General features: G+C 52.3%; 1 protein-coding gene across 2 annotated transcripts; it reads right to left on the bottom strand.

Moving 5' to 3' along the window:
• Positions 1-1,533: 1,533 nt before the first annotated feature.
• Positions 1,534-11,244, bottom strand: VPS4A (vacuolar protein sorting 4 homolog A). Of its 2 annotated transcripts, none has more exons than XM_033129490.1 (11): positions 11,070-11,244; positions 7,842-7,953; positions 7,602-7,749; positions 6,167-6,225; positions 5,967-6,086; positions 5,321-5,477; positions 4,580-4,728; positions 4,185-4,266; positions 3,736-3,955; positions 2,600-2,740; positions 1,534-2,004 (listed from the first exon to the last, which is right to left on the bottom strand). In XM_033129490.1, the coding sequence occupies exons 1-11, from the start codon at positions 11,088-11,090 to the stop codon at positions 1,903-1,905; spliced, it is 1,311 nt and encodes a 436-aa protein (XP_032985381.1). In that variant the 5' UTR covers positions 11,091-11,244; the 3' UTR covers positions 1,534-1,902. The 2 variants fall into 2 exon arrangements, with proteins under 2 accessions (XP_032985381.1, XP_032985380.1); XM_033129489.1 differs by having other exon boundaries at positions 6,167-6,228; positions 11,070-11,243.
• Between the last annotated feature and the right edge of the window lie 1,197 nt (positions 11,245-12,441).

Here is a 12,441-nt window from a genome sequence, read left to right as displayed (position 1 = left end):
AGCAGCAGAAATGAGGAAGCAGGTTAAAAAGCAAGGACCTTCTGATTCAAGGTAACTGGAGGTAGAAGAAAACAAAACGCTAAAATGAAACAGTACAGGCAGGGGCAGTGTCCTATCCTGGCTTCCAGTTCAGTATTTACAAACAGTAATTGGCTGAGGGCACATAACTAACCAAGAACAATGTGGCCACTCCAGAGCAAGGGACAGAAGATTTGTCAGAGTTGCTGCGTAAGTGCCCTCTGATGGTCAGGCTGCTGGCGCTCCAGGTAACTGTTGGCAGGGCTAACCCACCAGCGCTGGAGAACAGCCCTGGGCCTGAGCCTTCACAAAACCCAGCGAAAGTTGGCTCGATGCAGCCAACACTCCTAACCAGGTCAAAGAAACACGGCAGCGCAAGGCTAATGTAATCTAAGAGTTGGCCGCATACTCAGTTCTGGAACATTTGGGTTTGAAGATGCCAGTTTTGGGAAGGGGGGAAACAACCAATTCCTGGCCTTTTCTGTTTTCACATGCTCGTGGTCAATGTGTGACAGCCTCTACTGCTTCTGCTCTGTCAGACAGCATGTCCAGGGATGCCAGCTCTGGGGCCGTGGGTGTCTCATAGGAGTCACAAATTCCAATGGCCAGAGGGGCTGAGTAGGCAATGCAAAAGTATAAACAGTCCACGTGAGGATGGCTGGGCTGGACAGCATGTCCCCTTCTGAGTGGGCCACCCCTGCCCAGCTGTAGACAGGTTGCCTTATAGGGACACAGTCCTAGCAATACCTAATCTCCCAGAAGCCAGAAATCTAAATTTTTATCTCTTAATTTTTAAATGTTGGCAGCAGACCAAACCAAACACAGCTGCAGGCCACGTCTGGCCCACAGGCCTCCCAGTGTGAGCTTCTGATCTGGAGGCTGAATAGGAAGCGCTGCCAGGTCCCGCAAACACCCCCAACCACATTTTCGAGGCCCTTGGGGAAGAAAGGTCTCATGAACCTGACTGGAGTACAGGCCTAGGAAAGGCGGCATTTGGTGACATTCCCACTTCCTACTCTGCTGAAGAGCAGACAACAGAGAAAACCAGAGGGTCTTTCTATTGGAAGCAAGCATGGCCTTCAAAGAGCCCCAGACAAGAGTCAAAGATGAGATCACTCAGGTGGCTCAAGAAGGGAAAAAGATTTATTAGCCCATTTCCAGGATAGAGACCTGAGGGCAGTGGCTGGGTTTAGTGTTCTCAGTGTTCTCACATTCAGAGGGAAGAAAAGGCAGTAGTGAAAGCCGCCTGACTGCCTTCACTTGTTCTGCTCCACACAGCTTTGTGCTCACAAAGGCCGTCCACTCCTCCTGCAGGGAGGACACAGGGCCCAGGATGCCAACCTAGGAGGGTGTGAATGGCTTGGCTTTACTCTTGGCCTCTATAGGCAGAGCTTGTGCTGGGGACCCAGGGCATCAGCCATTCTGTTCACAGGAGCAAAATTGGGTCTAGAAGGAACAGGCTGTGGGGGCTTCTGCACCAACCCCACAGCACGAGCTGCTCCCACTCCTTGGTGCTTCCAGGTGATTTTAACTTTATTTATAACCAAGACCAAAATCCAAGCAGCATTAATTTAGGGGAACAACAACAAAAAAAAAGGTTTAAAAAAAACCATGGAGGGGTAGGACAGGAGTTGGTGAGCATCCAGAAGAAGGAGGAGGAGGAGGAGGAAGTAGGAAGAGCCAATATTCCACCGGGTATCGAATGAACTTCTGCGTCTCTGGCCGGGGAGCCCCTTCCTGCTCCTCGGCTGGCGACCAGACAGCGGAGGGGACACTATAGTATCTTTAGGATGAGCCCTGGAGCCCTGACTGGCCACCGACATGGGGACTGCATGAATTTACCCCAATCAACCTCCCACATTCGCCATCACCCGTGTGAAGCTTTTAACTCTCTTGTCCAAAGTCCTCTGAGAATTTCTTCACTTTCAGGAGGTCATCTGCATTCACAGTAGGCCGGGTGGTGGCCAAAGACCGGAGCATGTCCGACTGCAAAGACAAGAGCGTGTGGCTGAGGAGTAGCCGGGCTCCAGGGCCTCAGCCTCCCAGCGTCGCAGACCCATGCAGTCCAGGGTGGGAAGAGGCCTGCTTTTGAGGCCAGCCACAGCCCCAAACGCAGAATGCCTGTGGTGGCCTGGTTTCTGCCTGGATGCCTTCTGTGACAGGGACGCTCTTCCCCGCTGAGGCAGCTCATGGCATTTGCAGACGGGCCTATCTCTGGTCTGAGAGAATCTAAGCTCCCTTCATCTCTTAACCCCAGTGGGAAGCTCTTTCTAACTGCACGCCCTCCACACCAGCCACAAAAGCAGACACCTGCCACACAGAATGAGCAAGTCCATCTGCAAGACTCAGATGAGGAGAGGTGAAGACCAGTCAGGTGAGAGGTGCCTGTGCCACTGCCTCAAGTCAAGCAGGGCGACGTACGTTTACTGGTCCCTTCTGTGTACAAAGCAAGCCAAACCCACAGAATGAGGCAGTCACAATAGCCCAGGACAGAGAAGGGAAGAAGCTTATTTTTATTCTTGGACTCAAGCCCCCAATTCTCTGGGCTCTGTGCGGTCCTCTCTCCCAGCTGGCCACTTACCATGCAAACCACAGGCTCTAAAAGTTTGTCACCAGGGACATCCATCCAAGTCATCTCTATGGCCCCTGGGTCCCCTGGCGAGCATGGGGTCAGGAGGTCGTCGATCATAACGCCGGGGTTGGTACGGGAAGGACCACAGACCTGAAACCAAACAGGAGTTTGACTGGCTAGAGGGGAAGGGGCAGGCCACCTCAGATTTCTGAGTCCTGAAGAAAAGGTAATGGTAGGAGGTGAACGAATGCCTGGGTTTCTAGGTCATAGTCTGAGGAGGGAAGGGCTCTTTCAAAACTCTCGGGCTGAGTCGTCAAGTGACTCAAAGTCTGACTTCAGAGATTCATGACTAGCATGCTATTCCAGCTAGTTTTCTAGAATCTCAATTTGTGGTACAAAATGCCTTAATATCTTCTCTTTCTCATTAACTCATATCTCACCATGAATGCAGTGACATCAAAAATGTTTTTCCAATCGAAATCTGCCCCATTGGCAACACTCTCCCAAACATCTGAAGGCTCATCTCCTCACCTCCTTCAACTCTTGATCCCAGTGTCACCCAGTGTGGCCTATTTTTTAAGAGTGCAACCTGCCCATCCCCCCCAAACCTGGGAAATGCCAGGCCTCCCTTTCTCTGCTCTGTCTTCGCCCTCCACACCCTCTGTTTGTTGCCTGTCTCCGCCAGTAGAAAGGAGGGCAGGGGTTTCTGTCTGCCGTGGTTGGTCATGACTGTTGTCCCAGCATCTAGAACGAGGCCAAGCACATAGTAGGACCCTCGGCAGACACCCGACAGAGGTCTGCTGGGTGAATGAAGTTCCTCCTCACAGTGCGTGATTTCGTACCCACCCCTTTGCAGACACTGACAGACCACGCTGACGGCGGGAGTAACAGAGGGGGCTGCCACAGCACCCTGTCCTCCAAGTTCACACAATCTGAGGTGGTCATGTTCAAGCAAGGAGAACTGCAGGGAAGGGGAGAGGAGGTACAATCCCAGCCCCTGGAGCCAGAGGGCTCACGGTGCACTTGCCCTTGGTTCTCTAGGAGACCCAAGAGGCTGTCACCTGTGAAGCCAGGGAGCTGGCAAAGCAAGCTGATATCCCCTTTCCTCTGATGCTTCCGGAGCAGTTCCTCGCTGGCCCACTCACCTTCTTGAAATGTGTTGCTGACTGTACTTTTCGAACGGGCTGCATGAGGGAGTCCCGCACGATGATGCTGATATCTGCACCTGAGTAGCCTTCTGTCTTCCGGGCCAGCTCGTGGATGTTGGCCTCCGTGAGGTTGTGGGGCGTGCTACCCAGATGCAACCGGAACATCTGGGCACGGGCGGCCTCCTCCGGCAACGGGATGTAAATCCGCTTTTCAAACCTAGAGAGCCAAGCACGAGGCTGGACTTGAGAACGGATGGCAGAATGGTCTTAATGAAGAGGCACAGGGGGGCCCTCCAGAAACTGGCTTCACTCAGGGCTCTGCTCACTGTGCAGACACAGAGAAGCCTCCAGAGAAATGGAGTCAAGCTGCACTCCCGGCTGCCAGAAGCGGGTCGACCACGGCTGGAGCAAGACCTCAGCCCCTGGCTCCTCCTGGGAAGACTCACCTCCTTCTAATGGCCGAATCCAACACCCATGGGATGTTTGTGGCACCAAGAACCAGAGTCCCATCGTTGTTATTCCCCACCCCTGTGGAGAAAGGGAGACAAGACATGGATTCAGAACACTTGGAAGGATCAGTCAGAGCCGGCGGGAAGGACCTCAGGGGCTTTATGTCCTGAACTAGAGCCGTCCCTGTGCCACCTCTGGCGGGGCCCTAACCAGCTTGGCCTGCTGGCCTCGGGAAGGGTGGAGAGGTGGTGGGCGAAGGCCTGAGGACAGGGAGCTGAGGACCGCTTCCCTCCACCCTAAGGACAACCGAATCCAGCTGCGGATAAATAATGAGACCCTGGCTGACTGTAGGTGGACCAAGAAACAGGAGGAAGCCCAGCACAGCACACACCCTGCATCTGGACCAGGAACTCTGTTTTGATCCTTCGGGCAGCCTCGCTCTCATTTTCGTTGCGGGATCCACAGAGGGAATCCACCTCATCGATGAAGATGATGGACGGCTTGTGCTGCCTGGCCAGCTCAAACAGGTTCTTGACCAGCCTATAGGGTGAGAAATGCGCTTGGGACCTGGACACCTGCACACATGCCCAGCCAGGGTTCCAGTCACCACTTCTCTCCTCTCGCCCTTCCCACGGGGAGGTCGAGGCCACAGTCATGCTTGGATTTCAGAAGAACTGGTGGTAACAAATCCTCTGGCAGCACTGTACCAAGAGGAAAAGCAAGCCTTGGCATCAGCTTCAATCCTGGCAGCCCCATACATTAGCTCTGGACTTAGGACAAGTCACTTCCCTTCCTCTCAGCCTGTTTCATCATCTGCAAAATGGGAGCCGGTGTGGGGAATGAATTAATAATATAAAGTCCCCAACAGATGATACTGACCTGATACCCAATTATTGTTAGTGCCGTTCCCTTCCCTCCATGAGTCCTCATCTCTCCCAAGTTCCCTTCCACTTTCAGCTGTGTTGGTCAGAACAGTGTCCCACCCAAGGAGCTAGCAAGATACCCCTCTGCTGGCTACTTCTCCCTGAAATCCAAGAGCAGCTCCTCTGGGAGGTGACTCCAAGGGCAAGGAAGCTGAGCCACCAGCAGCTGCCGGGGTTGCCAGCAGAGCAGGGCCTGGCGGCAGACTTACTTCTCACTCTCCCCCAACCACTTAGACATCAAGTCTGAGGAGGACACAGAGAAGAAGGTGGAGTTGTTGGCCTCTGTTGCCACCGCTTTGGCCAGGTAGGATTTCCCTGTACCAGGGGGTCCAAAGAGCAGTATCCCTCGCCAAGGGGTACGCTTGCCTGCAAGAAAGAATAAACTGAAGCTTCCTCCTGATTGGGGAAGGGGAACAGAAAAAAGCAGAGGAGTCTTTGTCACTGTAAATACAGTCAGAAAAGAAAAGTTTCCCAAGATAACTGACTGTAAGAGCAAAGGCATAAAGGAAACAGTTACCTGCCGACAGCTCGGTCCTAGCCCTGGCTCATGACCCCAGTGACTTTGCAAAGTGACATGGACTGGCTGGCACTGGTTCCTGATGCCCACCCACTGGGATGGTCAAGTCAAAGTTCTGGTCATAAAGGTTGTGACCAGAGAGAAGCCAAGGATTCGCTGACTGCAGGGGCAGGGCCCTTCCTGACTGGGACACACAGGAAAGCCAGGCCTTTCCTGCTAAGGACAAAGGGAGTCCAGTCACCACCTGCTCCAGGATACCTTCAGAGTGGGCACATCGAGCTGGTTCCCTCAGAAGCCTGACGTTTTTACATTGACGCCTACAGTGGCTCAACGCTTACCTGTGAACAAGTGTGGGAATTTAATTGGCAAAATGACAGCTTCTTTGAGGGCCTCCTTGGCCCCCTCCAGCCCAGCCACATCATTCCACCGAATGTTGGGCTTCTCCATCACGACGGCACCTGCGGAGGAAGGCAAAGCCGTTGACCTGGAGCCCCGCCCCATGTCCCCCTCCCATTGCCATGGGGCTCGAGCCTCTTACCCATAAGTTGTTCTTGCAGCTTCTTTTTCTCTGGATTATCCCCTTCGCTGTCACTATCACTGCTGGGAGAGGAGACAGAAGACGACAGGCTGGAGCAAGTGTCAGTTGGCAAGGAAGTTGTCAGAGTGAGGCCAGGCTTTGGCTGCTAGCACGGTGGTAAAGGGATGCTTTCCCTGCTCAACAGGGGTGACAGACCCACAGACAAGGAACCCGAGGACATTTAGGGCCCACAGTGGATCCTCCAGGAAACTCTCACACCCCAGCCTCGTTTCTTCATTAGTGGAATAAGAATAGAGGTGTGTGCCCTTTCTAGAGGCTGGAAAGGGACGCGTGCTTTGGCTGGACTTGAAGAGCAGCCGGGCAAGCCATTGGAGTTGTCACTGGCCTCTCACATGGACCCAAACCCAGGCCGCAAGTGGCTATGACTCGGAGAAGAGGTAAGTCTTTTTAAGTCTAAAGGGGAGCATCTGGACAAGGAACAAGTCCCTGTGCTGACCCCAGGGCCAGTTCCTGTCTAGCTGTAAGTGATTTGCTGTCCTCACCACCCTGGCAGCCCTCCTGGAGATGTCAGGTCTCCTGCCCCTTCCTTGGTGTGTCTCTCACTCCAGGAAATCCTCTCCACCCAGAAGCAGAGCCTCTCACTTCTGGGGAGGCAGCGGACAAAATACCCCCCACTCTCCTACTCCATGACCTTCCTGCCCAGGGCTCTCCCCCCGCCTCCACGATATCACCGGCCTTAGTGCTCAGCTAACAGGCATTTCCATGGTGGGTGAACCACAGGCGTGAGGAGAGAAACTGGATGGAACACTGGCTTTGGAGTCAGAAACAGAGGCCCTGGGTGTGGGTCTAGACTCCATCAAGTACCAGCTCTGTGACCTTGTCAACCTCTGAAGCCCTGAGTTTGCTGCATCACCTGTCAGATGAAGATGACAACTATAGTGACAACAGCAGGTGACATTTATTTAGTGCTAATTACACATCAAGCTCTATTCTCAGGGCTTCACCCCCTCATCTCATTTGCTCCTTAGAGCAACACTAGGAGTGACGTCCCATTATCTTCCCCCTCCTACAGATGAGGAGCCTGGAAGCACAGGGGGGTCATGGCACTTGCCCAAGGTCACACAGCGAGGAAGTGGCAGAGCTCGGGTATACCCGGGGAGTCTGGCTGGAGAGTCCGAGGCTCCTAACCTCCACGATGGCCCGCCATCCCAGCTCCAATGAGGTAACCAATGAGGGAACGTACATGGATGTATTCTGGAAAGTGCTTGATGAAAGTGCATGGGCATTATCATGTTTGTCAGTGGGATTCTCCAAAAGAAAGGTGCTGTACAAGCCCAAGGTAGCATTAGCACCAAGCACGACAGCGACACAGGAAAGGGGCACCCGCTCGTGGGGACCCGGGGCCCGGATGGGTCCCCCACACCTCCGTACTCACCCTTTGCTCTCACTCTGATTCTCTTTGACTGGCTTCTTGCCGTGCTTCTCTTTGTTCCGTAAATAGTCCTTCAGCTTCTCTGCCCGGTCTAGGTACTGCATGCACTTGGCTCGAATGCTCTCCTTGGCCTTGTCGCTGTGTGCTTCATCTGCAAAGGGGAACCAGAGAGGGGCTCTGAGCCCCCGGTGCCTGTCCCTGCGCAGCGGCCCGGCACTGGGGAGGGCCCCACGTGGGACTCACATTTGATAGCGTGTAGAAAATACTCCACGGCATGCTGGTACAGCCGGAGTGCCTCTTCATAATTCTTGGCTTTATCCTCTTCTGTGGCTTTTGTCACCAAGTCAATGGCTTTCTGGAAAGGTAAAGCAAATAGCTCAGAGTTTCCCAAGAGATCCAGAAAGCCCCTGGAGTCCCAGGCAGAAGGAATACATTGATGAGAGAGATTGCCAGGCCTGGGACTTTGTCAGTCGGCCTACTTTTCCAACATGAAAGGCCTTGAAAGGAAGCTTTAATAGACAGCCATCCCACTTCACAATACACTCAATACAGTGAAAAGCGACCTCCTTCTCAGTCCTGACTCTGAATTTCAGCAAATGGAAGCCTGATCAAGCAGCTCAGGTTAGGACTCAGAGGGAAAGATTCCTTTCTATTCCATGCCTCAAGGTAAAAAGAAATGGACCTGGACTCAGAGCCTAGAACAGGGGAAACAGCCGAACCAATTGGTATCTGTGTTGCTCAGCATGGAGGCCAGAAACAGCACTTGACCTCAAGGGCCAGAGAAGACCCAGTCAGCTAGGAAAGTCCATCGACTTGAGTTTTAAGAGATGGACTTAAAGGGATCTCTGCTTCCTTCTACTGGCCCGCCTGCTTCTCTAGGCTGAAAAGAGAAGACGGTTTTCTTCAAGTTGATCACTAGGGAAGAGATGCTTAGACACGTGGGTCAATACACCAGTATCTCCAGTACATATACCCCAGAGGTATATTATGTGCTGCCAACGGAGGGGAACGGTCCTCTGGAATCTTGTAAGAACTCTGTGAGAGTGTCTCTGTGCGTCTCATAAATCCTATAGGCTTGTGCTCTAGACTGAACTTAGAGCATACTGTATCTTTCAGGCATCTGCCCCACACCTACATATCCAGTTTTGGAAACGACAGCTTCACCAACCCAGGAAGTATTACCAGAATTATCCTCCTCAAGCTGATACAGCACTAGACACCAGGCGGGCGGATCCCACTGTATACACACAGTTCCGTCCACAGCAAACAACAAACCGCCTGACCAGCTCTTGGCAGGGCCCAGGCATTTGTACAGCCCTTCCCCATCTGAAAATAAGAAGTCTCAGAAAGAAAGACACAGATAGCTCTACAAAACTAAAAGACGGGTAGGTTAGGCCAGGTTGATGTTAACTCACCAGGTTGAAGAGATGAGGAAAGATGAAAGAATGTTGACTACTATTTTCAAGCTCAGCTCTCTCCACTACCTACAAATAGAGAACGGCTAGGAGCCCTGAACCTTCTGGGCTGATCATCAGCTTAAACACAAGCTTCACTGTCTACTCTCTGCCCCACGATGGCCCTTCAGATAAGACATGAAAGGGGTGTTCCTTTTCCCAGTGGCTTCTCTTCTCCAGAACAAACACTCCCAATTCCTTGGACATTGTCACTCCGTTCACCTTCTTGGTTAGGTCTGTCATTTTGAAAGGTGGGGCTCAGAACAATACTCCAAGTGGCAGAGCCCCCAGGTGGCAGAGCAGGCCCATGCCCTCCCTCCTTCTTGATGCTCTTTAATTAATGCACCTAAGACTACGTTAGATTTTTTTTTTAGCAACCATATACAGCTTTTCACGTATAAGACGCCTCAGTTGCAATTGAGAGGAACAGTTTTGCATAACAGGAGGGTAAGGTGACAAAACTAACAGCCCTGCCACATTTCTAGTAACAAGTATTGCAAAGGACAAGGATGAAAGAAAAGGGTTACGAAGATGTAACAGAGGAGCTGGCAAACTTTCTGCATACAGTAAATATTTTAGATTTTCCTGGCCATACAATCTCTGTAGCAATGACTCAACTCTGCCTTGGTAGCCCAAAAACAGCCAAAGATAATATATAAATGAATGAGCAGGGATGTGTTCCAATAAAACTTTATTTATAGACACTGAAATATGATTTTCATGTATCATGAAATATCTTTTCAGCCTTTTAAAAATGTGAAAACCTACAACATCATGTTACATGAAAGAAGCCAGTCACAAAGGACCCTGAACAGGCAAATCCATAGGGACAAAAGTAGATTAGTGGTTGTCAGGGGCTGGGAGGGATAGAGTGGTTGGGGGAGTGACAGCTACCGGGTGCAGGATTTCCTTTTGGGATGATGAAAACATTCTAAAAGTGATTGTGGTGATGGTTGCACAACTCTGTGAATATACTAAACGCATTGAATTGAACAGTTTAAATGGGTGAATTGTATGGCACATGAGTTATATCTTAATAAAGCTATTTCTTTAAAAAATAATGTGAAAACAAACTTTTAGCTCACAGGCCATACAAAAACTGTCTAGGCAGGTGGGACCTGCAGGTGGAAGTTTACTCACTGTTCCCACTTTTTCCTCCACCTGAAGTAACTAACCTTCCCTCTTCTACCTCCAGGTATCTGAATGCTACCGATCCTTTGATAATACCGTCAAATGCCTCTTCTTCCATGAAGTCTTGCCTCACTCCTGCAAACACTGTATCTGTCATCACTCACTGAGCACTCACTATGCAGTTGGCACCGTATTAAGGATGCTTTACCTGAATTAATCTAGAGCCACTGTCACAACAACGCTACAGGGTATTACCCCATTTTACTGACAAGAAACCGGAGAGACTCCAGGATCGTGTAACTAGACCAAGGTCACATGCTAGTGAGTGGCAGAGTGGAGATTCAAACCCAGGTCTGAGGCCTGAGTATGTTTATGTTTTCCGGCCCAGCAAGACTGGCAGCACCTGGAGAATGGGTCAGTCATGCATCCAGGTGGCGCCACCCCAGCACCACCCTGCACGATCTAGGGAATGAAAGGAGGGTCGTTGGCCGTTGGCCGAGAAGAGGAAATCGCAGACCAGGGAAGGAGCGGGGGTTTGTTGGGAGGCAGGAGGGGGGAGGGCGAGCAGCCGGACCGCGGGCCCGAGCTTCCCGGACGGTGCCTGTGAAAACGGGATGAGGCTGAGCCCCACGGCGGTACCGCGGCGCCAGCAGCACATAGCGGCCGGGGACTCCGCCCGGCCAAGGAGTCCGGGCGTTCTGGATGGGAGGCGGCCCTCGGCTCCAAGCGGGTGAACACAGAAACGGGCGGAGGCGGCGACAGGGCGGCTGGGCGAGGGATGCGAGACTGGTGCTTCGAGGAGGCCCTCCGCCCGCCCGGCTGCCGGCCCGCAGGCCCAGCCGCGCCTCCTTCGGCCTCCTCAAGCCAGCCGGGCCGCGCCGAGTACCTGGAGGGTTGACGTTGTCATTTCATCTCCTGGGTCCGACTCACACCCCGCGGTGCTGTTTGCGGCGTCGGTCCGGTCCCGGAAAGCCGAGGTGCTGGATCCGGCACAAGGAGCCCAGCGGGTCCGCGCTGGACGCGGGGAGGGTGGGCGCTGGCAGCCGGAGCCGAGTCTGAGGACGAGCGAGGAGTGCGGCCCAGAGCGGTCGGGCCCGAGCAGCGCGCCTGCCCCCCGGCGGCCATGGACCGCACTGCAGGTACCGCTCTCCGCGGCCACCAGGGCAGCTTGGGCGAGACCGGAGCAGCGGGGTGTGTCGGGGTGGGACGGGGGCGGGGCCGGGAGCCCAGCGAGGTTGGGGTGATGGCGGGGCAGGACGAGGGGGCGGGGTCAGGGGCAGGGCGGGTACGTAGAATCTTCAAGTCATAGACCCCATTTCGAATAAAACAGCACCTATAGGATAGTTATACCGGCATAGTAAACCTAAGTTCCAAGAGCTTTAAGTTCCTGATGGTTAATAGGGTATACTAATAATTAGTATCTACCTTTTCTGGCGTTGGGAGGAATGAATGAGCTAGCTAAAGTAAACACAGTCCCTGGTAACTTACTATGATGCCCGTGGCTCTATCTAAAGGTAGTTTTTGTTGGTGGTGCTTTTTGTTGTTGTTGTTGTTGTTAATATTAACCCTTCTACTTTTCTCTTTAGGAAAGTGGTTTCCTTAAACCTCCACAGCTGGGGGCTTTACCCCACCGAACTTCAGTATAGCAGATTGGTTGTTCACATTCGTTCGCTTGACAATATTTAGTCAATATACACAATGTGCCGAGTTCTGCGCTAGTTTCTGGGGATACAGCAATGACCGAAACCGCTCTAGGGGTGCCTGCAGTCTGAGCAGAAAGATGATGTTCATCAGGAAAAATGAAGTCATAAGCATGTTGAGGCATGTGTGTGAAGGTCCATGTACTATGTGGGCTTGTCACAGGCAACCTGCCCAAGATAAGGGGTCAGGAAAGCCTCCTATTTAAGTGGTTTGAGTAGGGTGAGGAAGAGCATTCTGGGTTGATGACACAGCCTGTGCAAAAGCCCTGGGCCCTGAGGAGGCCACTGGTAGAATTTAAGAAACTGGAGGAAGGCTAACTGTAGCCAGAACAGAAAGTAAGTTGAAGTTTGATGTGACCTGATGGTGGGGAGTTGGGCAGGGGCCAGGATATTTGGCTATGGTCAAGATTTTGGGTTTTATCCTAAGAACAATGGGAAACTTTTTTTTTTTTTTTGATAAATGACTCTAGCCCTAAAATACAGAACAGATTGCAGGGATGAGGTGGCTATTTTATATGAAGCTATTGCACTATTGCAGTAGTCCAGAAGAGTGAGGGA

This window comes from Rhinolophus ferrumequinum, chromosome 15, assembly GCF_004115265.2.
Source record: "Rhinolophus ferrumequinum isolate MPI-CBG mRhiFer1 chromosome 15, mRhiFer1_v1.p, whole genome shotgun sequence".
NCBI classification, from domain to species: domain Eukaryota; kingdom Metazoa; phylum Chordata; class Mammalia; order Chiroptera; family Rhinolophidae; genus Rhinolophus; species Rhinolophus ferrumequinum.
Note: the sequence above shows the minus strand (reverse complement) of the source record. Positions and strands in the feature narration are given on the sequence as shown.